The sequence below is a fragment of the Pygocentrus nattereri genome, chromosome 2 (genome assembly GCF_015220715.1).
Source record: "Pygocentrus nattereri isolate fPygNat1 chromosome 2, fPygNat1.pri, whole genome shotgun sequence".
NCBI lineage: Eukaryota > Metazoa > Chordata > Actinopteri > Characiformes > Serrasalmidae > Pygocentrus > Pygocentrus nattereri.
This window is the reverse complement of record NC_051212.1, coordinates 1,590,009-1,617,613: the sequence shown is the minus strand read 5'-3', so window position 1 is coordinate 1,617,613 and position 27,605 is coordinate 1,590,009. Positions and strand designations below refer to the sequence as shown.

The 27,605-nt window shown below is 40.7% G+C and overlaps 1 protein-coding gene across 5 annotated transcripts in view; it reads right to left on the bottom strand.

Moving 5' to 3' along the window:
* Positions 1 to 3,491: 3,491 nt before the first annotated feature.
* Positions 3,492 to 27,605, bottom strand: part of LOC108443621 (NACHT, LRR and PYD domains-containing protein 3-like) — a 38,318-nt gene continuing 14,204 nt past the window's right edge. The window contains exons 1-11 of one of the 5 annotated variants that reach the window (XM_017724377.2): positions 27,122 to 27,486; positions 26,085 to 26,118; positions 23,883 to 23,963; positions 23,354 to 23,749; positions 18,941 to 20,938; positions 17,055 to 17,225; positions 14,366 to 14,539; positions 9,879 to 10,052; positions 8,034 to 8,207; positions 4,525 to 4,571; positions 3,492 to 4,448 (exon numbers count right to left, since the gene is read on the bottom strand). In XM_017724377.2, coding sequence (XP_017579866.2) covers positions 3,913 to 4,448; positions 4,525 to 4,571; positions 8,034 to 8,207; positions 9,879 to 10,052; positions 14,366 to 14,539; positions 17,055 to 17,225; positions 18,941 to 20,938; positions 23,354 to 23,749; positions 23,883 to 23,963; positions 26,085 to 26,118; positions 27,122 to 27,191 — 3,855 coding nt within the window. In that variant the 5' untranslated portion in view covers positions 27,192 to 27,486 and the 3' untranslated portion in view covers positions 3,492 to 3,912. Of the gene's footprint in view, positions 4,449 to 4,524; positions 4,572 to 8,033; positions 8,208 to 9,878; positions 10,053 to 14,365; positions 14,540 to 17,054; positions 17,226 to 18,940; positions 20,939 to 23,353; positions 23,750 to 23,882; positions 23,964 to 26,084; positions 26,216 to 27,121; positions 27,487 to 27,605 lie in introns of those variants that run through there. The other 4 variants (XM_017724379.2, XM_017724380.2, XM_037532084.1 and 1 more) reach the window with 4 other exon arrangements.

Genomic DNA, 27,605 nt, shown 5'->3' with positions numbered 1-27,605 from the left:
CAGAGCCATGCCCTGCCCCCACCTTGGCCTCTCCGACCACATCTCCATCATGCTGGTCCCTGCCTACCATCCCCGCTGAGACGCTCCAGACCCACACAGAAGACCGTTACTGTGTGGCCCAGCGACGGTGACTCTGTGCTGCAGGACTGCTTCGAGTGCACAGACTGGCAGGTATTCAGGGATGCTGCTGTGCAGGATGGGGAGCTTGATCTAGAGGATTATACAGCTGCTGTCCTCGGATACATCAGCAAGTGTGCTGAGGATGTCACCACCACCAGGACTGTGATGTGCTAACTGAACCAGAAACCCTGGCTGAATGCAGAGGTCCGATCTTTGCTGAAAGTCAGGGATGCTGCCTTCAGGTCTGGCGATTAACAGAGACTCAGGAGAGCTAGACGAGAGCTGACAGCAGGCGTAAAGAGGGCCAAAGCTGCATACGCTCAGAAGATCCAGGGTCCTTTTTCCTCCCAGGATCCACGGAGCATGTGGAAGGGCATCAAGTGCATCACGGACTACAACACCAGAGATGCACAATGCACTAGGGACCCCTCACTGCCTGATGCTCTCAATAAGTTCTATGCACGCTTTGAGAACCCAAATACACCCCTCAGCACCAGACTCACTCCAGCACCCGGAGAACAGCCCCTCAGCGTGACCCAAACTGAAGTGAGGAGGGTCCTAAATAAGATTAACCCCCGTAAAGCTGCTGTCCCAGATAACATTCCGGGGCAGGTGCTGAAGTCCTGTGCAGACCAACTCTCCGAGGTGCTGACAGACATCTTCAACTCCTCTTTAATCCAGGCAGTTGTCCCCACCTGCCTGAAGACCGTCACCATCATCCCAGTCCCCAAGAACTCCACAGTGACAGAACTGAATGACTATCGTCCAGTAGCCCTCACCACGATAGTCACTAAGTGCTTTGAAAGACACAGTCTGTGAGGATCCACAACATCTCCTCCTCCACCATCATCCTCAGCACCGCCTCCCCTCACAACACCATCCCTCCCCTCCCCCTACATGTCGGCGGATCTGCGGTGGAAGTGGTCTCCAGCTATAGGTACTTGGGCGTACACCTAAGTAACAATCTTACCTGGAGTAATAACACTTCCAGTCTGATCAGGAAGGCACATCAGCGCTTCTACTTCCTCAGAAGGCTGAGGCATGCTGGACTTGGGAGCTCAGGCCTCACCTCATTCTACAGATGTGTGGTGGAGAGCGTTCTGTGCTCCAGCATCACTGTGTGGCATGGAAGCTGCTCTGTGGCAGAGAGGAAATCTCTACAGAGGGTGGTAAAGGATGCACAGAGGACTGTTGGAGTCAGCCTTCCCACCACCATGGACATTTACACCTCCAGATGCAGGAAAAGGGCCACTGGCATCATGAAGGACCCCACCCATCCAGCACACACACTTTTTGTTCCGCTCCCCTCAGGTAGGAGGCTGCAGAGCATTAAGTGCAAAACAACCAGACTGAGGAACAGCTTCTACCCTGAAGCTGTAAGACTCTTAAATTCCAATTAGACAATCACTGCAATGGCACTTCATGTCCACTTATTATTGCTGCTGTACTGAATCAGTGCCTCCACTATATCATCCACACATGTCACTTTATACATTACTAGAATTAAGATGTACACCTCCTACCCTGTACTCATACTGTTGTGGTCCATGCTGCTGTTATTTGTCCACCCCTTTATTTGCACCTTCTATTTATTGTTTATGTTTCTTGGGAGTTGACTGGACCGTGAGTACAATGTTTCGTTCCACCTCATGTACCACATGTGATGTGAATGACAATAAAGCCTAATCTTATCTTACCTTATGTTATCTAATCTTATCTATTTTGAATTTGATGCCTGCAACACGTTCCAAAGAAGTTGGGACAGGGGCGTGTTTACCACTGTGTTACATCACCTTTCCTTTTAACAACACTCAATAAGCATTTGGGAACTGAGGACACTAATTGTTGAAGCTTTGTAGGTGGAATTCTTTCCCATTCTTGCTTGATGTACAGCTTCAGCTGCTCAGCAGTCCGGGGTCTCCGCTGTCATATTTTGTGCTTCATAATGTGCCACACATTTTCAATGGGAGACCGGTCTGGACTGCAGGTAGGCCAGTCTAGTACCCGCACTCTTTTACTACGAAGCCACGCTGTTGTATCACGTGCAGAATGTGGCTTGGCATCGTCTTGCTGAAATAAGCAGGACGTCCCTGAAAAGACGCTGCGTGGATTGCAGCAGATGTTACTCCAAAACCTGTATGTACCTTTCAGCATTAATGGCGCCTCACAGATGTGCAGGTTACCCCTGCCATGGGCACTAACACCCCCCCACACCATCAGAGACGCTGGCTTTTGAACTTTGCGCTGATAACAATCCGGACAGTCCTTTTCCTCTTTGGCCCGGAGGACATGACGTCCATGATTTCCAAAAACAGTTTGAAATGTGGACGCGTCAGACCACAGGACACTTTTCCACTCTGCGTCAGTCCATCTCAGATGAGCTCAGCCCAGAGAAGCCGGAGGCGTTTCTGGGTGGTGTTGATATGTGGCTTCGCTTTGCATGGCAGAGTTTTAACTTGCACTTGTAGATGGAGCGACGAACTGAGTTCACTGACAGTGGTTTTCTGAAGTGTTCCTGAGCCCATGTGGGAATATCCGTTACAGAATGATGTGGGTTTTTAATGCAGTGCCGCCTGAGGGATCAAAGGTCACGGGCATTCAGTGTTGGTTTTCTGCCTTGCCGCTTACTTGCAGAGATTTCTCCAGATTCTCTGAATCTTTTGATGGTATTATGGACTGTAGATGATGAAATCATTAAAAAATTCCTTGCAGTTGCACGTTGAGAAACGTTCTTAAACTGTTGGACTATTTGCTCACGCAGTTGTTCACAAAGTGGTGAACCTCGCCCCGTCCTTGCTTGTGATTGACTGAGCCTTTCAGGGATGCTGCCTTTATACCCAATCATGACACTCACCTGTTTCCAATTAACCTGTTCACCTGTGGAATGTTCCAAACAGGTGTTTTTTTGAGCATGTCTCAACTTCTTTGGAACGTGTTGCAGGCATCAAAATGAGTGAATATTTGCAAAAAAGCAATAAAGTTGATCTGTTTGAACATTAAATATCTTGTCTTTGTAGTGTATTCAATTGAATATAGGTTGAAAAGGATTCGCAAATCATCGTATTCTGTTTTTATTTATGTTTTACACAACGTCCCAACTTCACTGGAATTGGAGTTGTAATTATACAGCTCTTTAAGTACTGGCTACAAGGTTTCAGTAGAATATATAGCTTTTAGTCAACAATGAAAGGAAGTTTTTTGGACATATTAAATACAACCCCATTTCCAAAAAAGTTGGGACGCAGCGCAAAATGTAAATAAAAACAAAGTGCAATGAGGAGCAAATCACTTAAACTCCATTTAATTGAAAACAGTACAAAGATGACAACGTATCAAATGTTGAAACAGATTTTTTTTTTTAAATGCCCATTTTGAATTCGATGTCATCAAAATTCTTATATTTTCAACTCAGACACTTTATTCTAAAAATTTCTAATAGGCATCTAAGCTGTGAATTTATGTTTTGAATTGATAGTCAAAAATGAGTTTAAAAAAAAAAACAGCCACTTGGTAAAATTTTGATCAAAATAGGTCCAGTTTCATAAAAATATCAAACGTCTGTGGGCATTTACAACTCAGGGGACTACATATTTGAGAAATCGCATCCTCTGACAAAAACAACATATAGCCTGTGGCTGTCTCATATAATTATTAGAGTTACAACAACTCAAAGAGGAACTGACAAAAAACACCTAATAGTGCTAATGATCCTAAGGGTTAATAAAATATGTAATGATAAGCACAGCAGTGGGTATTTCTATTATTTCAGTTTTTCCTCCTGGATTCAGGAAGTTATTCTATCTCAGGCAATTGCACAGAGTCATCATAAACACAGAATCCAGCGTAGAGCGGCTCAGTGAAAGTGGTGGTGAGTGTGTGTAGGTGGGTCAGTGTGTGTGTGTCAGAGGAGATGCTGTAGAAGGACAGAGTGCCGGACCCCCAGTCCAGATACACTCCCACTCTGTTAGATGGGGAGGGAGGAGAAGGTACAGGACTTATCTGTTTATTGTATCTAACAGAGTAACTGTTATTATAGCAGATCAGACACCAGGACTGATTATTGTTTCCAAACATACAGTCATCACTGTGTCCTTTCCTCTTGATTCCTCTGTATGATACTGCTATAACAGCCTCTCTGCTCCACTGAACCTCCCAGTAACAGCGTCCAGTCAGACTCTCCACACTCAGAACCTGGTCACGGTACTCAAATCTGTCTGGATGATCTGGATACGGCAGTTCCTCTCTCGCACGCTCCACCTTTCTGTTCCCCTCAGACAGAGAGAGACGAGTGTGCACTGTGTTTGGATCCAGAGTGAGACCAACAGCATCTGTACACACACACACACACACACAGAGGTTAGAGGAGACACAAAAAGAATGTAAGAGAGTGTGTGTGTGTCTTACATTTCTTTAGTCCTGGTTTCATCCTGATCACCCCTCCATGATCCACCCTGAAGAACAAAAACACACACACACACTTTTGACTTTTGACTCACCCTATATATCCAGTTATAAATAAATAAATATATATATATATATATATATATATATATATATATATATATATATATATACACACACACACACACACACACACCCTATTTCCAAAAGTATTCAGTTGTCTGCCTTGACATGGTTATGAACATGAATGGCATTTCGTTCTTAATCCATTAGGTTTAATATGATATCGGCCCACCCTTTGCAGCTATAACAGCTTAAACTCTTCTGGGAAGGCTTTCCACAAGCGTTAGGAGTGTGTTTATGGGAATTTTTGACCATTCTTCCAGAAGAATGTGGTCAGACACTGATGTTAGACGAGAAGGCCTGTCTCACAGTCTCCACTCTAATTCGTCCCAAAGGTGTTCTTTGGGGTTGAGATCAGGACTCTGTGTAGGCCAGTTGAGTTCTTCCACACCAAACTTGCTCATGTCTTTGTGGACCTGCGTTGTGCTGTGTGCATAGTCATGTTGGAAGTTGGGAGCATAAAATTGTCCAAAATCTCTTGATGCTGAAGCATTAAGAGATCCTTTCACTGGAACTAAGGGGCCGAGCCCAACTCCTGAAAAACAACCAGACACCATAATCCCCCCTCCACCAAACTTTACACTTGGCACAGTGCAGTCACACAAGTACCGTCTCCTGACAACCACCAAACCCAGACTTGTCCATCAGATTCCCAGACAGAAAAGCGTGATTGGTCACTCCAGAGAACACGTCTCCACTGACCTCAGAAAATTATTTTCCACAGCTCGTTAGGCTGGAAGTTAGGCTTCATCAGTCCACCTTCAGGCAGTAGAAAATTTAACACCATTGTTACCCTTTCTTGGAGTGGTCATGCAATAAAATGACCCCAAGATTAAGGCCTAGAATATACTGGAAGATCACAAAGAAATCCAAGGTAACTACTAAAGATCTGCAGGCCTCTTTTAAACTGGGTAGTGTCAGAGTGCACAGAGCTGATAAAAGGTTACAGGAACTGTTTGGTTGAAGTCATTGCTGCTCAAGGGGGTCATACCAGTTCCTGAGAGCAGAGGTTCACATACTTTTGCCAATAAAGACATGTTACATTATTTAGTTCAATAGATGAATGTAAAAATAATGGCTTTTGGTTTGGGGATGTTAGCCTTGCATATCCTCCCTGTTTCATTTCAATCTTCATATTCATGAAATATGTATCATTAATAACAAAGCACGATAGGTGGGGTGGGGGCAGGTAAAAACACATTTCCACTGAAAATGGTAATTTGCAAGAGCAATGATATTCTCTGTTATATGATAACATCAAGCTAATGACAGAGTTTAGTATTAATATGGTTTCGAGTTTAGGCATAGACTGCAGACAACCAAATATTTTGATAGATATTCAGGTAACCTTTTTTTATATTGTATGCTATAGATATACTCTGAATCACTCAGTAAATATTTCTTGAACTTTAACCACTGGATGTGCCTTATTAGCTCATAAATGGAGCACCAAACTGCTAAGTCTGCTTTCATGCCTTTTACTTCATGCAGTCTGTGAGTGCAAACAATCATATTTCTAAGACTGAACATATTCTCCTGTTTATAATTTGTTGCCAAGTTCTGCCCAATGTTAAAGTCACTTTATGCATGACAGGGCAATCATGGACTGGAAGTTAGGGGACTGGCCCTGTGGCCGAAAGGTTGCCAGTTCAATCCCCAGAGCTGACAGTACATGCCGGAGGTGAGCAAGGCACCTAACCCCCCACAGCTCCTCAGGTGCTGCAGATAGGGCTGCCCACCGCTCTGGGCCCTAGTGTGTGTGCTCACTAGTGTCTAGTGTTTCACTTCATGTATAGGTTAAATGTGGAGGTGTGGGAGAAATAAGGGTCACTTAACTTAAGAATATGGTCTATACTTTGGTATAGAATGCTGTGTCATGTATAATGCAACCTCTCTTTAATGAAATGATTTGCACTGGTAATGAATCGGGGGGGAGGGGCATGGGGTCTTCCCAGTGGTAACAACATTGAAGCAGAATCAGAAAAGTCAACTACAAACAGGGACTCAAAGTGGGCTAGCAAAGGCACAAAGCGTTTACACACAACAAACAGCATCTCTCGGCTGACGTTAACGACACACTGAGCACTCTGTGGGTGATTTCACTATCAGGAACATCACTAAGATGCTGTCATTCTCTGCCAGCACAGGGTGATCAATTTAATTATTTTGTATGTGAGCAAGAAAGATATTCACAGAGAAGAGTCAGAATTTCTAAAAAAAGAACTTAATTTAAGTGATTGATACACTTTAGAAGTTGACAGTTCAAAGGTTCGTCAGTATTCCTTTTCCAGCTTGAGGTACTAACACGTTTTCCTGACTGCTCCATCTCAATATGTTGCTGAGCAAAACTCGCAGCCTAAACGGTCTGAATTATATTCACAATTGTAATCTATTGTCCATCCATCCATCCATCCATTTTCTAAGCCGCTTCTCCATCAGGGTCGCGGGGGGATGCTGGAGCCTATCCCAGCAGTCTTTGGGCGGAAGGCAGGATACACCCTGGACAGGTCTCCAGTCCATCGCAGGGCAGACAGACAGACACAGACAGTCACTCACACACTCACACCTAGGGGCAATTTAGCATGTCCAGTTGGCCTGACTGCATGTCTTTGGACTGTGGGAGGAAACCGGAGAACCCGGAGGAAACCCACGCAGACACGGGGTAATCTTTTGTGATAATGCCTAATTCTTTTTTTAGGATGAATGGTGTCCACCTATACAAGATTGGAATGAAAATGTTAACAAACATCATTCTCTCTGCTTTAACACCCACCTGCCACTGATTCAACGCTACAGATGAAGCCACAATTTCCTACACCTCCCCAGACCATGATGAAGTACCATCAAACACCTCACCACAGAACAACCACAATTCATACCACTGGAACATGAGTCAGGCTGAGTTTCTGGCACAGGACGAGAGTTATAATGGCATCATCTGCCAACACTGCAACAATCAGCAGAGACACCTGCACAGTCATCCCTTTCATCCTCCACCCTCTTTTGCAACATCACCTCCTCCCCATATGGAATTCTCAGAGAACATGGAGAAACTGATGTGTGCCCAGACTAAACTCTCACTCTCCATCTCAGCCAGTCCATAGATTTGTTACCCAAAAAGTGTTGATCACCTTCCACACATATACAGAGCCACTGGCCACTTCAACACCATCAGCAGCAGCCTTGTCCTTCATCTCCTCTGCCCAAATTGCATAATGTTTAGTGAGTGATCCTAATAGCAGTTAAGAGCACTTTGTAATGTGTTTAGTGTCCCTGTTATAGTAGAGAAGGAACCTAGTATGCCTGTAATATTCTTTTTTCCAGTGCTGATTAGTAAAATCCAAACACAACACATACAAACACATACACACACACACACACACACCCACCTGAGTGTGTCCAGTGCACAGTGTACATCCTCCAGTAGATCAGAGAGAAGCTTCACTCCAGATTTTCCTGGGTGATTATAGGTCAGATCCAGTTCTCTCAGGTGGGATGGATTTAATTTCAGAGCTGACACCAGAGAAGAACAGCCTTCATCTTTAAACATACAACCAGACAATCTGCAGAAATGAAAGAAAGAGAGGGACAAAAACAAGCTGTAGTGCATAACAGCAAGCACCACATTTGGTGATATCAACACTCTGAAATAGAAAAGCGAAGCAATTTCAAAAATACAGTAATACAACTGATAACAGCCATCAGTAATGTTCTTTGTGGACTATGATTCTGTCAGTTGATTAAATGCATGCATTTAGTTGTATAAATGATGTGTTTACTAACTGTAGATATTTCTTTAAATAGCATTTTAAAGACCAGATGTCATGAAATTCTAACTTTTCCAAGCAGTTCAGCAACTACTTCAGCAACTACTTCAGTAACTATATTGTGAATTTCCCCGCTGTGGGACTAATAAAGGATTATCTTATCTTATCTTAATAGCAAGATGCCCTTCAGAGTACTACTTGCTACTGGTCAATGACTAGCATTTTTGTTAATATAATGTGTGTTTTTCACCTGACTGATAAAACAATTATACACAATTGGCCAATAATTAGTTCTAAAATCAGGCCTTCAGTTTAAAAACCTTTAGGCAGAAACCTAAAATGCAATACAGCAGCTTCACAAAACAAATTACAATGTGATGGGGAGATCTTTGGTGGGTCTCTAAAAAGACAGAAAAGATCTGTAAAGAAAGCACATCCATTTTAATTTCAAGCATGGTCCTCATGCAGATTGAAAATAAAGTAAAGGAACCAACCAAAAACCAACAAAAAATGTCATAGTAAAGTGTACGGCCTCCACAACCCACCAAACAGGTTACATGTCTCTGAAACTATACTGGAGAGGTGTATTCTTCCAAAAAATGTTCTCCAGTTGGTGTTTGGTGATGGAAAGCACTGGCTAACATGTTGTTCAAAAATCCCCCTCAGGTGTTCTCATTGACATAATTTTCATCCTCATCAAATCATTCAGTGAACCATTCACTGATCACTCCTGTCAGTATAGAGATGTTCCATCAAAGGGTAAAGGTGATCAGTCAGAATAACATTATACCTATTATCCCTTCCTCTAAGGAAACAAGTGGACACACCACGGACCACCAGATACCATCATTGTGGGGTACACGTTAATCACTTTTATATGTACATTGTAATTTATTAACAATGTACATTGTAATTTATTAACAAATATTATTGCAACTGTGAAAACAGATGGTCTGCTTTCACTATTTTCTTGTGCTCGATGGTCGTATAGTTGTGGTGTTTGTATATTGTTCAGAAGAATTTATAGTGTTTTTTTTGGGAATTGGGTTTTCTTCTGGGATTTGACATGTCACTGCATGTGACATCATTACTGTGGGAGAGATGGGAGCTGTAGTTCAGTTTGTGTTCATTTGATAGATTCTGTTCTGTGTTTGAATTGTGTCAGAACTCTTTCTGTTTTTTTGGATTTAGCAGCTTAATTGTGTTAAATATTAATATGTATAATATGTGTGTATAATATTCAGTGAATTGAAAATTATTTCTATACTATAATACATTTCCATTTTTGCCTTAATTATTTTTTGTTGTTCGCCTCATTCATCTAATGTTTACCTTGACACGTGCTTGTTAATTGGACAACACACCACCACTTTGTTTTCTGTTTGTCAATGAATGTTATTAAATATCATTTATATTTCTAGTTTAAGATTTCTAAATTTACAGATTTCTGATTTATAGAATTCTCACCTGAGTTTCTCCAGTTTACAGTTTACACTTTGCAGTCCAGTAGAGAATAACTGCACACCAGAATCCTGCAGGTCATTGTTACTGAGATCTAGTTCTTTCAGGGAGGAGTTTGATGACTGTAGAACCGATCCCAGATTTTCACAAGCTTTCTCCCCAAGATTACAGAGAGTGAGTCTGCAAAGGGAGATATTTTGCAACACATTTTACAATATACTTAAACAGAATGCTGGACAATTTGCATCATGATCATCATACAAATGTGTGTTTTTGTTACTGGGGTGAACTAAGAGATATATTTTTTATTGTTCACATGAATTAGAATACCAAAAACAACAATATTAACATTTAGAGTTTACAGTTTACTGTGACACCCACACACACACACACACACACACACACACACATACATATATATATATATATATATATATATATATATATATATATATATACATACATACATACATATGTATGTACACACACACACACACACACACTATATTTCCAAAAGTATTCAGTTGACTGCCTGTCAACTGATGAATATGCATATGAACTTGAGTGCCATCCCATTCTTAATTCATAGGGATTAATATGATATTGGCCTACTCTTTGCAGCTGTAACAGCATCTTCTGGGAAGGCTTTCCACAAGGGTTAGGAGTGTGTTTATGGGAATTTTTGACCGTTCTTCCAGAAGCGCATTTGTGGGGTCAGACACTGATGTTGGACGAGAAGGCCTGGCTCACAGTCTCCACACTAATTCGTCCCAAAGGTGTTCTATCGGGTTGAGATCAGGACTCTGTGCAGGCCAGTCAAGTTCTTCCACACCAAACTCGTTCATCCATGTCTTTATGAACCTGCTTTGTGCACTTTGTGCACACAGACTGTCTAACTCAACACTAAAACTTAACAATCTCTCAGTTTCATCAAGCCTATCTGTTAAAAATCTTGGTGTCATGATAGACGCTGATCTCTCTTTCGACACACATATATCTAATATCACTAGAACAGCTTTCCTGCATCTCCGCAATATCGCTAAATTAAGAAATTCATTATCTCTACAGGATGCAGAAAAGCTAGTTCATGCATTTATCACTTCAAGGCTAGATTATTGTAATGCCCTGCTGTCTGGATGTCACAGCAAAAGCCTTAACAAGCTTCAGCTAGTCCAGAACGCTGCAGCCAGAGTCCTCACAAGAACTAGGAAGTTTGACCATATTAGTCCAGTTTTATCAGCCCTGCACTGGTTACCAGTTAAATTTCGCATTGATTATAAAATTCTATTACTGACTTATAAAGCTCTAAACGGGCTCGCCCCTCAGTACCTGAGTGAGCTCCTCTCCTACTATGAACCATCACGCCTACTTAGATCACAAGGTGCTGGCCTACTACTGGTACCTAGAATAAATAAAGCTACATCAGGGGGGAGAGCTTTCTCATACAAAGCCCCCCAGATCTGGAATAATCTTCCTGCCAATGTTCGGGAATCAGACACAGCCCCAATCTTTAAGTCTAGGCTAAAAACTTATTTGTACAGTCAAGCATTTGGTGATTAGTCTTCCCTGTCAGGTCTAGACCTGCTGGAGTCTACACTCTACGCTCTGTCTTACTGTAATCTGTGGTCAGCCACTCTTTACAGTATTAACTCTGTTTTTTTTTTTTTTCTTCTCCTTTCTCTGCCGAGCTGATCAGCTGCCCATCCTGTGCGCCTGATGCTGTTGCCTCTACTGCCTTGATTGGTGCCGCTGCTCACCAGCCTTCTGGACCGGTTTGACCACCACTGAGCTTCTTGCTGTACAGCGCTGTGCAGTCCTCACCCTCAGATCTCTCTCTTTCTTTTCCCACTTTACTATAATACTTCTTACTAATAATGTTCGCTGTCCGGTGTCGACCATAGGAGGATGGGTTCCCCTTCTGAGTCTTGGTTCCTCTCAAGGTTTCTTCCTCTTTTAGGGAGTTATTCCTTGCCACCGTCGCCGCTGGCTTGCTCATGGGGGCTCGGACCCGGAGTTTCTCTCTTCTTTTCTCTTCTCTCTGTAATGCTGATTGTTCTGTAAAGCTGCTTTGTGACAACACCTGTTGTAAAAAGCGCTATATAAATAAATTTTGCTTGCTTGCTTGCTACTTGGCTGCAGTCATGTTGGAACAGAAAGTGGTCATCCCCAAACTGTTCCCACAAAGTTGGGAGCATGAAATTTTCAAATCTCTTGGTGCTGAAGCTTTAAGAGTTCCTTTCACTGGATCTAAGGGGCCGAGCCCAACTCCTGAAAAACAACCAGACACCATAATTCCCCCTCCACCAAAATTTACACTTGGCATAATGCAGTCAGACAAGTACCATTCTCCTGGCAACCACCAAACCCAGACTTGTCCATTGGACTGCCAGAGGTAGAAACAGGATTGGTTGCTCCAGAGAACACGTCTCCACTGAGTCCAGTGGTGGCACTTTACACCACTGCATTCTGCATTTTGCATTGCGCTTGGTGATGTAAGGCTTGGATGCAGGTGCTTGGCTATTCCATGAAGCTCTCTACATTGTTCTTGAGCTGATCTGAAGGCCACATGAAGTTTGGTAGTCTGTAGTGATTGACTCTGCAGAAAGTTGGTGACCTCTGCGCACTATGCCCCTCAGCATCTGCTGACCCCGCTCTTTCAATTTCGTGGCCGACCACTTCGTGGCTGAGTTGCTGTCGTTAACCAATTGCTTCCACTTTGTTATAATCCCACTGACAGTGGACTGTGGAATATTTAGTAGTGAGGAAATTTCACTACTGGACTTGCTGCACAGGTGGCGTCCGATCACAGTAACATGCTGGAATTCACTGAGCTCCTAAGAGCGACCCATTCTTTCACTAATGTCTGTAGAAGCAGTCTGCAGGCCTAGGGGCTTAGTTTTACACACCTTTGGCCATGGAAGTGATTGGAACACCGGAATTCAATTATTTAGATGAGTGACTGAATACTTTTGGCAATGTAGTGTGTATATATACACAGTATCTCACAAAAGTAAGTACACCCCTCACATTTCTGGAAATATTTTATTATATATTTTCATGGGACAACACTATAGAAATGAAACTTTGATATAACTTAAAGTAGTCAGTGTACAGCTTCTATAGCAGTATAGATTTACTGTTCTCTGACAATAACTCAACATATTAATGTCTAAATAGCTGGAAACACAAGTGAGTACACTTTGAACATGTCCAAATTGAGCCCAATTGTGTCATTGTCCCTCTCTGGTGTCGTGTGACTTGTTAGAGTTACAAGGTTCCAGGTGTGAATGGGGAACATGACTGTTAAATTTGGTGTTGGTACAATTCGCTCATATTGGCCACTGGATATTCAACATGGCATATTCATGGAAAAGAACTCTCTGAGGATGTGAGAAATAGAATTGTTGCTCTATACAAAGATGGCCTAGGCTATAAGAAGATTGCTAACACCCTAAAACTGAGCTATGGCAGTTTTCCAGGCCAGGTTCCATGTGGAACAGTCCTCGCCAGAGTTGTCCAAAGAAGTTGAGTCCATGTGTTCAGTATCATATCCAGAGGTTGGCTTCAAAAAATAGATGTATGAGTGCTGCCGGCATTGCAGCAGAGGTTGAAGAAGAGGGAGGTCAGCCTGTCAGTGCTCAGACCGTACGCCACACAATGCATCAACTCAGTCTGCATGGCCATCATGCCAGAAGGAAGCCTCTTCTGAAGCTGACACAAGAAAGTCCAAAAACAGTTTGCTGAAGCCAAGCAATTCAAGAATATGGATTACTGGAACCAAATCCTGTTGTCTGATGAAACCAAGATAAACTTGCTTGGTTCAGATGGTGTCCAGCATGTATGGTGGCGCCCTGGTGAGGAGTACCAAGACAACTGTCTCTTGCCTACAGTCCAGCATGGTGGTGATAGCATCATGATCTGGAGCTGCATGAGTGCTGCCAGCACTGGGGAGCTGCGGTTCACTGAGGGAAACATGAATTCCAACATGTACTGTGTGGCAAAGCATGATCTCCTCCCTTCGGAAACAGCGCTGATTGAGTTTTCCAACTCAATAATGACCCCAAACACACCTCCAAGATGCCCACTGCCTTGCTGAAGGTAGAGCGCAAGGAGTGTAACATCCACCAGCGCTGTGATGTCATCATAGAGAAGTACAAGAGGATTCCAGTAGCAACCTGTGCAGCTCTAGAGAATTTCATGCCCAAGAGGGTTCAGGCAGTGGTCACACTGAATATTGACACTTTGAGCACGATTTGGACATTTTCAGTGTGAGGTGTACTCACTTGTGCTGCCAGCTATTTAGACATTGATGTCTGTGTGTTGAGTTCTTTTCAGAGGACAGTAAATCTGCACTGCTATACAAACTGCACACTGACTATATATATATATATATATATATATATATATATATGAAAATATTTTTTTTCAGAAATAATACATTTTATCAGAAATAATAATAATTTAAAAAATAATAAATTTTTCAGAAAATTTACCTGAGTGTCTCCAGTTTACAGTGTGATCTCTTCAGTCCTGCAGTGAGCAGCTCCACTCCTAAATCCAGCAGCTTATTATTATTGAGGTCCAGTTCTTTCAGGAGGCAGTTTGTTGATTGTAGAACTGAGCAAATAGATTCACAGGAGACCTTTGTGAGATTACAGCTAGCTAGTCTGCAAAGGAATAATAAACAAAAGAAAAGTTAAAATGGGTCAAGTCAAATCAAGTCAAGAGGCTTTTGTTGTCATTCCATGTACAAGTACACAGTGGAGCAAAATTACATCCCTTTAAGAATGCAGCATGGAACAAAATTAGACAATACATAAAATAAAACAGACATTAGACACAGTATACAGACAAGACAGTGCAGTGCCAACAGGCCACTTATTTCTGAACATGAGGTAGTGAGGATATGGTGTATTTATCATGCTATTATCCGTGGGCATATGCAGTCAGGTTATAACATACATGAGCACAGCAGCTACTAAGGTAGAAATATACAGTGCTTGAGTAGAATACAGTATTAGCAGCAATGTTCCAGTGCAAGTAAAGCATCAAAGAGAGGTGCATCTGTATGGTAAATGTCCATGATGGAGGGGAGAGAGACCCAGATTCTCAGCTGTCCTTATTATTTACTGTAGGATCTTGTGGTCACATGCATTGCAATTCACAAACCAGGCAATGATGCAGCTGGTCAGGACGCTGTCCACAGTCCTCCCTGTAAAACATGGTGAGGATGGGAAGGGAGAGATGAGGTTTCTTCGGCACCGCTGGGCTCTCTTGGCTATGGAGTTGGTGTTGAGGGACCAGGTCAGGTTCTCTGTAAAGTGAACACAGGAATGTGGTGCTCCTGATGATTTCCACAGCAGAGCCATTGAAGTTCAGTGTGGGGGTAGTCACCTAACATGCTTTGGAAGTCAACAACTAGTTTTGTCCACATATAGAGACAGGTTGTTGGTTCTGTACCAGTCCGTTGACGGCTGCACCTCCTTTCTGTTTTTCAATCAAGTGCTCAGTTTTTCAATCAGGTGCTGAGGGATTATGGTGTTGAATGCTGAACTGAAGTCATAAGCAGCATTCTAACATATGTGTCTTTATTGTCCAGGTAGGTGGGAGCCAGGTGGAGTGTGGTGAAAATGGCATTGTATGTTGAGTAGTTGGGACAATATGCAAATTGCTGTGGATCCAGTGAAGGGGGGAGCTGGTCTATAATGTGCCTCATGACAAGCCTCTTGAAGCACTTTATGATGATGGGAGTAGACTTGAAGCATGTTGGAATGACTGCAATACTCAGAGAGATGTTGAAAATATCCCTAAGAACATCTCTCAGCTGTTAAGTGCATTCTCTGAGCACTCTGCCTGGTATGCTGGCAGATCCTCAGGCTTTTCGTGGGTTGACTGTGCAGACTTCTCTGCACATCAGCAGTGGACAGACACAGAGCCTGTTCATTTGGAGGAGGTGTGGTCTTCATCACTGTCATGCAGTTCTGTGCTTCAATTGTGGTTATCAATTTGTTTGTGTAGTCACCATGCTGTTGATTAGTGCATCATTCGCTCCACACCATTGTAGTGTTTTTGCATGAGTTATGTAAAGTTCAATCGAAATAGGCAAGTAATTAAGCCAATGTATATTAATGACTAATGTTCTGTGCCTATTTGGGTAACACAACAGAATGTTGCAGACACTCACAGGTAAATGTTGAAGGAGAGGCTTTACTGATAAAATGCAACCAATGTAAAAAAAACATGCATTGGTCAGATCCAAAAAGGGCAAGAAACGCAAACATAACCAGGCGAAAGGTCCAGAAAAGGGTTAAAACAGGGCAAAATAGTCAGAACCAGAAATACACACAAAGTAGATTAAACACTCAACAGCTCTTGAGAAAAGAAGCAATACCTCACAAAGAACCTAGTCTACAAGATCAGGCTTTATACTAAACCAATCTATGACCAGCAGGTGAAACTGATCAATACTCTGGAGAGTTAGAGCGCTAGTTGGAGCGCGAGAGTGAGGCAGTAATCACACGATGCCCCTGGGGAGTCCAAGAAGACCTTGGAGCCTAAGAGAGTCATGACAGTTTGAGTGCCAAAATGGAGACACTAAATTGAAAGAAAAAAAAAAACAAAAATAAAATCTACAGATCTTCACAATTTAAAAATATTCTGGTAAAAATTCTGCAACAATAAAGAATACATATCAGTGCAGTATCAAATGTACCAAGTACTTCTATCCAATGCCACAGTCAAAAACATCATTGAAAAATCATTTAATCCACATTGACATCTCACCAGTTCTTGGCATCATTACATATACCTTTTTATTGAGACCAAAAGGTCATCTTTTTACTGTTAAAATTTACAATAGCAGTCGTGTCAATTATCACACAAATAGTAACAGGCTGTTAATCCTCATTTATGAATTAGAAAATGTAAGAACAGAGCTATTTTTCCAAATATAATTTCCTAATAACCTGTGTGAGTTTTATGAAAATGAACCATTATTTCATAAATCACATCTGTTTAATTAAAGTCCTATCAGCAGTGAGCACACATATAAATATAGGTGAACAAAGATATATTAGATCGTTCTAAAACCACATAAACATGAAAACCATAAGTAATGATATTTGGATTCAGAGTTCACAGTTTACTATGCAATCCCAGCTTAATTTTTAATAGGAAATTCACCTGAGTGTCTCCAGTTTACAGTGTGTACTCTTCAGTCCAGCAGAAAGCAGCTCCACTCCTGAATCCTGAAAGGTATTGTTACTGAGGTCTAGTTCCTTCAGGTACTTCACTGATTGCAGAGCTGAGCAAAGCATTTCACATGAGTCCTTGGTGAAATTGCAGCCAGCTATTCTGTAAAGTAATAGTACATACATCACATAGAACAGTTGAAATGGTGTAAAGTCCTAAAAGAGTTGAGTTTTTCTTTAAATGGTTTGAAGCTTGGGTCAGATTAATAAAATTCAGCGGTGCCTATGGGTGGACAATATGATATTTTGTCATTATCATGATGTATTATGTCACAAAATGCTCTTCTGAGCCTATTGTGGATATTGTCAGTAATACAAAAATCATTTTTAATATTCTGAACAACAGCACAGAGACAGAGGGAGAGAAGGCAGAACTGCTGCCAATAGGGTGTGTAGGTGTTTGTGTGTGATATGGAGAGGACTGATTCTACAGAAAATTATTTTTGGAGTTGTTTAAAATTTCAATACATACAAAAAAAATCTATATTTTTTACAGTCCTACAGACTATTTCCCTGTCTGATCACACCGGTCTTTGTGTTGATGTAATCTAAAAGGAGAATTCCATCGATTCTTCAGAAGTTCAGCAAAATTAAATAATTAAGATAAAACACAAAGTCATCCAGAGTGTTTCGATGTTTAAGGTTCTATTCCAGAGAGATTTATGAAGTCAGACTTGTTCACAGCACTGGTGATAGGAATCAAACTTTTGATGAGTTAAAAGCCTTTGAAAGCCATATCCCAAAAAATACTATGTAAATTTAGAGATGGACTGATCAGTGTTTTTGGGGCTGATCACTGACTGCTGATACCGATAAGGTGGGGCTGGACTGTTAGGCCAATTCACACCAAGTACAATTTTTTTTCAGAAGATAAAACAGATGCGACTTTAATATAGTGGGACCTTCACACCAGGTCAGAAGCATTTTACTCTCTAAACACTCCGCACTGCAGCTAAACACCACATTTTAAAAAAAGAATAAGTAGTCATCATGTAATCATGAAAAAGGAACCTAATTTAAACACAACCATGTAAGACAAAAAACCCTAACCCTAAATGGTTCATACATTTACATCATACTTTGGCCAGTGCATACTTGGGCTGAAAATTGATTGTTCCATCGCTACATGAAACAGTTACAATACCCTGCCTGATACCCGAGACAGTTTTTCAATTCCTTTATGAAAAGTTCTTGGCTTAAAATTGTATTCTTAAAAAAGCACATTCATGATAGAGTGGTACAAGCAGGGCAGTGTGATGCAAAATAACCCCCAAAAGATACATTTTTCAGATTTTCCACTACTTTACCATCACCATTACATACAGAAACTCAGAAGACACATGTAGACTCACTGGTGGTTTTTGATAGTAAATAAAATGCCTATATTTGTGTCATCATTTGCCATTCCCCCCTAGTTCCTTTCAACATGACTTTAAAGAAATCTGAGTCTCTACAATAAATTATTTCACATCAAACCACTATAAATGATTCTGTTTACATCTCCCACTACAAGAGACTATGAAATAAGCTATGCATACATTGTGAAAAATCTGTGGAATTCCCCCTTTAGCTTCAACAAGACATTCTGGCTTTCATACAATATTAAGTACAGCATGGTTCTTCATCTCCACCCTGACTGTTCACTCAATGTTCATTTAATTAGAAACCACTACCATGTATGTCCTTGTATTATTATAGTACACACTAGCAAGGTGAAGCTTTATGGTTTACATTCGGAATCCTATCAACTCAAGGTGTATTTGTACATGTTTAACTGATATGTGATCAATTATTCAATCATTTAGAAATAGCACTCACCGAGCTTTTCTGCAGATGCTCACTGCTGGGATTAGTCTCCTACAACCCTCCACTGATTTACTGTATTTCTTCAGGTCCAGCTCATCCAGCACCTCCTCTGAGCTCAGAAGCATAAACGCTAGTGCTGAACACTGTCCAGGAGAGAGTTTCTCCTCTGAGTGTCTCTCTGATTTTAGATACTCATGAAGCTCTCTGGAGAGAGACTGGTCATTCATCTCAGACAAACAGAGGAACAGATTGATGGATCTCTCAGTTGAGATGTGATCTTGTTGATAATCATCGCCTTTGATTAAGTACTTGATGTACTCAATGATTTTCTCAGAGCTGCTCTTTATAGGTGTTGGTAGACCCTGTAGGAGTCTCTGATTGGTCTCCAGTGAGATGCCAAGCAGGAAACGGAGGAAAAGATCCAGCTGTCCATTCTGACACTTTACTGCTTTATTCACTGCACCATTCAGCACCTCAACCAGGGGAACATCATCAGACCAGTCTCTGTACCGTGGGTTAAAAAAGCCCAGTAAAACATTGTCAGACCACTCACTGTACCGTGGTTTAAATATCTGTAGCGCCTTCATGTTCTTGCTCTCATAGCAGTGAAACACATAGACAGCAGCCAGGAACTCCTGAAAGCTCAGATGAACAAAGCTGTATACCTTCCTCTGAAAAACCACACATTCCTCCCTAAAGATCTCAGTGAAAATTCCAGAATACACTGAGGCCTCAGTGACATCAATGCCACACTCTCTCAGATCCTCTTCATAGAACATCACATTGCCCTTCATCAGCTGTTTGAAAGCCAGTTCAGCCAGTTTCAGAAGAATGGTTCTGTTGGACTCCAGCAGGTTCTTTGGGTCGCTCTCATCTTTCTCCTCATACTTCTCATTCTTCATGTTGGTCTGAGTGATGAGGAAGTGTGAGTACATTTCAGTCAGAGTTTTAGGGATTTCTGTATGAGGCTGCTTCATGATTCTCTGAAGAACAGTGGCTGAGATCCAGCAGAAGACTGGAATGTGGCACATGATGTGGAGGCTCCTCACTGTCTTAATGTGGGAGATGATTTTCTTGGCTTGGTCTTCATCACTGATCCTTTTCCTGAAGTACTCCTCCTTCTGTGGGTCACTGAATCCCTGAATCTCTGTCAGACGGTTGATGTATTTAGGAGGGATCTGATTGGCTGCTGCTGGTCTGGAGGTGATCCAGATCAGAGCAGAGGGAAGCAGCTCTCCTTTGATGAGGTTTGTCATCAACACACCCACTGATGATGTCATGGTGATGTCAGATACTTTCTTACTCCGTGAAAAGTTCATTGGAATTCTGCTTTCATCCAGACCATCAAATATAAACACAGCTTTGATCTGATCATAAATCTCTGGGTCCAGATCTTTGAGCTCAGGATGGAAGTCACATAGAAGTCCATGAAGACTGTATTGATCATCTTTAATCAGGTTCAGCTCCCGGAACGGAAGCACAAACATGACATCTACATCCTGATTGGCTTTTCCTTCAGCCCAGTCCAGAATGAACTTCTGCACTGAGACAGTTTTTCCAATTCCAGCGATTCCTTTAGTCAGAACTGCTTTGAGTTTCTGCACGTTCAATTCTTGTCCTTCTTTCTGTCTTAAATATTCAGCTCTTGCAACTACAATTTGTCCATCTTTCAAATATTGAGGTTTAAAGATGTCCAAGCAGTTGATTGGAGTGTCTTGTTGGTGTTTCCTGGATGTTTTCTCCATCTGTAGAACCTCATGTTCCTCATTCACTCCTTCACTCTCTCCCTCTATGATGTAGAGCTGTGTGTAAATCCTGTTCAGGAGGGTTTTATTCTTTTCTGTCTTGATTCCCTCAAATAAGCTCTCGTACTTGTTCTTCATGTTGGTTTTGTGTCTCTCTAAGACTTTGAGTAGGTCATCATCCATTGGTTGGTAAGAATCCTGATGCAGGTCTCCAGATCCCTCCAACTGAGTGTTAATCTTCAGTGTTGCCTCTGTGGAGCGTTGACTGATGGAGATCAAACAATGAAACTTGTCACATGTAATTTTTATGCAATTATTATTAAATAATACTTTAACATAATCTGTACTTAATCGAATAGCCCCTTCTATAGATTTGAGTCAAGTTCTCAAAATGAACTTTGAGTCTTACACAAAATGATTAAACAAATATGCAGTCAGGCACTGCTGGGTAGCCTAGATAACTACATTGCCAAAATATCAAAACGCTGTTTCCAATAAAGTTGGGACATTGTGTAAAATATAAATAAAAACAGAATGCAATGACTTGCAAATCGTTTAAACCTTATATTTAAAGAAAATAGTACAAAAGCAATATATTAAATGTTCAAACTGAGAAATTGTATTGGTTTTTGAAAATAGTATGCCCATTTTGAATTTGATACCAACAACACCAGCAAACCAGTAATTAAAAAAAGTTGGGACTGGGGTAACAAAGACAAAAGATAAAGTTGTGTAATACTAAAATAAAACAATGAGTGAAACACATCACAACTAATTAGGTTAATCAGCAAAAGGCCAGCAGCATAACTGAGTCTAAAAAGGGCATCCTACAGAGGTTCAGAAGTAAAGATGGCAAGTTCACCACTGTGTGAAAGCAATCCTGCAAACAGTGCAACAATTCAAGAATATAATTTCTCAACATAAAAATGCAAAGAAATTGGTAAGAACTGGGGTATTTCATCATCTACAGTAGGTAATATCATTTAATGATTCAGAGAATCGGGAGAAATCCCTGCATGTAAGGGACAAGACCAAAAACCAATATTAGCTGGCCATGATCTTGATGGGCCATCAAGTTCCACTGCATCAAACAACAGACATGATTCTGTAGTGGAAATCACTGCATGAACTCATAAGCCCTTCTGTCACCCACTGTCCTTGAACGCAGTTGCTGTATCCACAAATACAAGTTAAAATTATACAATGCAAAGAAAATATATATAAACAGGACACAGAAAGACTGAAACCTTTCTGGCCGCAAGTACATTTAAGATGGACTGAGGCAAAGCAGAAAAGTGTCCTGTGAACCGCCAAACATTTGCTGCTTTATGAAATAAAAATATGACAAAGGAGACCCTGAACTGTTAAGCAGCTGAAATCCTATATCCAGCAAAAATGGGAAAACATTTCATTTTCAAAACTACAGCAGTGTCTCCTCAGCTCCTAAATGGTGTTCTGAGTGTGCTTAAAAGAACATGTGATGCAACACAGTGGTAAAAAACATCCCAGTCCCAACTTTTTGAAGTGTGTTGCTAACACCAAATACATATTTTTTTCTAAAAACAACAAAGATTTCTCAGTTTCAATGAATAATTTGTCGTCTTTGTACTTTGTACTACTCTTTTCCAAAACCTGGAAATTAATTGGATTAGCTGAGCCCAAAAAGACGTTGGCTGGAAAAAGTAATACTGGAGAGCTGGTGGCCAAGGGGTAGGGGTTTGAACTTACGTGTTGCCCTCTTTTTGATTCAACTAATAGAGAAAAGTGCTTGTACTTTGTTTGGTTTCTTTCTTTGTTAGGATATTTTTCTTTCCTGATCTCTAGTAAGTATTTTATTTATTATTTTGGTGTTAATGGTTCCCAATGTATTTCCTGTGCTGAGCTAAAAAAAAATAACAATGATAATAATGGGGAACAAAGGCCAGCAACAGAAAAAAGTAACATTACCTAAAGCTTTGCTCGTTTGTGAGGCTGTGGACAGGTGTCTTTTATACAGATAATGAGGTCAAACAGGTGCCATTAATACAGGTAATGAGTGGAGGACAGAGGAGCCTCTTAAAGAAGAAGTTACAGGTCTGTGACAGCCAGAAATCTTGCTTGTTTGTAGGTGACCAAATACTTATTTTCCACTATTATTTGCAAATAAATTCTTTAAAAATCAGACAATGTGATTTTCTGAATTCTTTTCCTCATTTTGTCTCTCATAGTTGAGGTCTACCTATGATGTCAATTACAGGCCTCTCTCATCTTTTTAAGTGGGAGAACTTGCACAATTGGTGACTGACTAAATACTTTTTTTCCCCACTGTATCTCTAGACAAGTATTCTTCAAGTCAGAAAGAGTAATTATGGAGAGCTGGCAGCAGAGGGGAGGGACTTAAACGTATGCGTTACCCTGTATTTAAATTAATTTATAATTATGAATACTTCTAGACTGGAACACAGTATTATTAATAGTTTCACACTTTACATTTGTAAATAAATTGTGACTGTATAATAACTGGTGGTCTAACATACACTGTTTCTGAATTACCTCAATATTTTTCTTAGCCACAGTGATAAACATGATCATATCACATGATCAGTGACAGGGCGAACTAGACTGTCTCGTTCTCTGCTGCAGTTTTTTAAAGTAACAGACATGGAACAACAAGAAGCTGTGTTGTAATATAACAACTCACTCTGGGTCAGAGGGTATAGCTCCACTGTTGAACACAGGAGGGTTCCTCATGGACCCATCACTCTTCATAGATGCACAGCTGGGTTCTAGTCCTCCACTGCTGAACACAGGAGGGTTCCTCATGGACCCATCACTCTTCATAGACGCACAGCTGGGTTCTACTCCTCCACTGCTGAACACAGGAGGGTTCCTCATGGACCCATCACTCTTCATAGACGCACAGCTGGGTTCTACTCCTCCACTGCTGAACACAGGAGGGTTCCTCATGGACCCATCACTCTTCATAGATGCACAGCTGGGTTCTACTCCTCCACTGCTGAACACAGGAGAGTTCCTCATGGACCCGTCACTCTTCATAGACATACAGCTGGGTTCTGGATATCCTACATCACTAAATCTGAAAGGAAGATGAAAGTGAAGTGATAAGTACGTACTCTCTCTCATTTAATCTACAAAACATAACTAAGAAACATTACTAAAAAGAAATGTTCTTGTAATACATGCAGATGCTGAAAAAAATAATTACTCACTTTGGATCCAAGGTTCCTCCTCCACTGCTGGAGAGTTGAAGCTCCATCATAGAGCTGTTACTCCAGATTGCTCCCTGAGATCTATTCAGACATACAAAACATTCTTGTAAGATCATGAGTTTGTTGTCATTGCAGCATCATGCAGTACTTGATAAACAGATAAAACCACACATTTGAAGTGAACATGTAGTAAGAGTGTTTAACCTTGAAGACACATTCAGAGATATGTGCACACACTGAGGAAATTACACACATTTGCATTCAGATCGTAAGCAATTCCGACTTAAACACTTGGACATCACGGACTATTTGTTATAATCTCATGCAAAATGTCTTTGGCCAATATTGAGCACTAAACTATGAAATGTCATTTGAGATATTACATATACAAATGACACTAAAAACATATAATCAAATGAATCGACACAGAAATAAACATCAACTAAAATGTATTTTCACATGACATTTTTATAGTATAAATTTTATATATGGATTTCATTATACTTATATAAATAGATGCCTGTACAACTATTAATGGCGCACAGCATGAAATTCCCGTTTAAAATACTGCAATTTTGGAATTGGTGTATTTCACACCAGCTCATCTAGGGGCCCTTCAGGTCACATCACTGTATAATATGCAACGGAGTTTATGGTGAAATATTTACAACAACCTTTGTCAATTTAATTCCAGATTTATTTATAGAAAGATTTTTACAGCCGGTTTAAATCTGGGTCTGGGCCTCAAAAGAGCATTGCTGAGGGTGAAATTGGCAAAAAAACCTCCCTCAAAGCGAGAAGAAGAGACTGAGAGGAACCAAGACACAAAAGGAGAACCCAACCCACTAAAACAATAACACACCAAGATCAATATCACTTTTATATCTCGGAATTGTTTGCCAAGTATGCAGTTCACACAAGGAATGACTATGGATTTCAGTAAATCTCAGTGTATTTCTTAGTTTCTGTGCTTGTTTTTATTCAAGCAGGTTTTTTTGGAACATTAGAGCTCAGCAACCCAGTTCCTTTAGATTTCTCAACATCTACATGCAAAGTGCGAACAGCGTTTCTTCACTTGGGCTCTCTTAAATGGTCTACCACAAAATCCAGTGCAGATGAGCTCCTACATTTTTAGTGTAAACAGAGCAAGCAAGTTTTCTGATTGATCAACTGCACTTCAGAAAATGGAGAAATTAGATTTTTCTGAACTACAGCTTTAACTGAACCATAATTGGTACAGATTTTCAATAATAAATCAACAAAAGCTCCATGTTGGAACTCTAAGCAGAAGTAATAATCAGGGGTTCTATAGTTTAGTGAAGTACAGTTTTAGTGAATTTATGATTACACTTTTATGATGAAGACTGCCAGTGGCTTATTATAACATAGCAGATTTGACCGAAGTTCATTCATTTCTATATCATGAACAACGATGTTGAAAATGAATACATTTCACTGTATTAGTTTCTCTATAGCCGTTTCCACTACTTCACAGATGTCTATCATAAAATTTAATTGCAGGCCATTTTACACACTGATCTTGAAGCTACTCTGCTGCCAACTTCTACTAGAACTTAAATCCTCTACTGAGTTTAGCTATAAACTGTAAAACACTCTCATACATATTATTGGTTTAATCTACACATGAATATTGCATATTTTTATTTAATATAAACTTAGTGTGAAATGAATTTCTGTTATTTTGTAATTGCTGTCTTTCTCCTACAGCATTGCTGCTCCACTTTACTCTCGGTTTCAGTCAGGAAGTGTTCAGTTTCTTTGTTGTTCTAAGGGTCGTGAAAAAAAAGTTAGTTCCACCACTGAGGGGCAGTGATGCTAAAGCAGTAGGGCCAGTAACAACAGCTGTACATAAGCTCAAGTGTGAGACAGTCATAATGCAAATAACTTTACTAGGTTCAGCTTTACACATTACTAAATTGCCGGGCACCCAGCTTAATTCCTGATTAAATTCTACATTTTCAGCTTTTGGGAGACGTTCCTATCCATAGTGACTTCCAAAAGTGTATCCTAGCTAGAGCAAATGGGTTGGACTACAAACTACCATTGAGCTCAGATACGGGTAGACACATAAATATCCAAATATAAACAAATGGCATATACTCAGGAGAAGGTATAAGAAGGAAACATCAATGTAATGCGATACATACAAGCACACAAATTAATCAAAAAGCTTAGGCTTACCTCAATAACGCACTGAAAACCTGAGATCTTGTACCTGCACAGTAACAGCAGCAGTGTCAGCCAGCTTAATACACTATTGTGTCCCAAACTCACGCTGTACAATCAAATCTCCACTATGGGTACAGGCCACACTGTAATATCAATGTAAAGACAGTTATTTCAAACTCAGTTTAGCCCTAGGTTGGCAACATACTTTAAAATGACATGAGTGAGTTCACACCTGGCTAGTAGCTGTCACACTACGGCAGCATATTTCAGACTTTATTGAAATTCAGAAGCAATTTTTTATGCTAATTTAATTGTCTATTTGCAATTACATTTCCTGTGTCAATGGACACTATATAAGTCATCATTTAAATTCAAATACAAAATATACACTTGCATTTCTGAAGCTGTTCTGTGCTGATTTGCAGAGTAATCGTAGTGCTGTGTTAGTGACTGCCATCAATAAGAAATGCATGGCTAGAATGGACCTGCTTCCTTCCTAATTGTGGCAGTTAATGCTGAATGGAGGTTCTCCTTTGCGGTTAATTCAATAAAAGAGCAATCACAACTGAAGTGCAGTTTTCTGTGTCTTATTCTTACCTGATGCCACAATATGTAAGAGTTTTACCATGGCGACAACAAAAATTTTTGTTTTGCTTTCCCACATTAACTTTTCCAGCCACTGCATAGAAATGCAAATGCAGTGGAATCTGAATTATGTCTTAAGTAATGCACACTTACATGGGAAATGCAACTGTAAATCCACAACTGAATCAGCATTTTCAAGTTTGCACTTGAAAAAAGTCCAGAATATGCTGCCATAATACATGTAATAAAGCTTAATGCTGGAACCCAAAGTTTGAGCTACAATGTAAAGCATACTTTAACATATGGGCCTTTTAATTATAATTTTAATTATAATATGCACAAAGGCTTTTGATCATCACTAACTTAACAGGCCAGCATATTATCTGCCCATATATCCCACAGCACACCGCATCTGAGAATGCACCCTCTGTTGTAACGTACTTATGAACTGATATCTTATATACCTATGCAGACACTGCAGGAAGACTCTTTCCTTCTGCATGGGTCAGAATAGCATCCTCTCTTCTTCTGCATGGGTCAGAATAATGTCCTTTTCGAAGGGAACCCTCTAAAAAGTAAGTTCTCCAAGAGATACTTCTGAACTCCAGCTGCTGCAGGCAGACACCAAACAATACTTCAACAGCACAACGCGAGCCTGTATGCGTCTCCATAGTGGCTTCCTTGGTGGTGCTTCCATCAAAATAAAAGTCCCTAACCTAAGCTCTCCCACCTTGCCGGCACATGTTTGGTTGTAGGCATCAGGAAATGCAATTGTGATCTTTTCTGCACATTTATTTCTTGACAAATCGACAAGGAGAGAATTTTCAAATGTTCGACTGCACCACAGCTCAGCACTTCCTGTATGAAACCGAAAGTAAAGTGGAGCAGCAGCATTGTAGGAGAAGAAAGAGAGAGATCGCACTATAGCAGGGACTTTATTACACACAC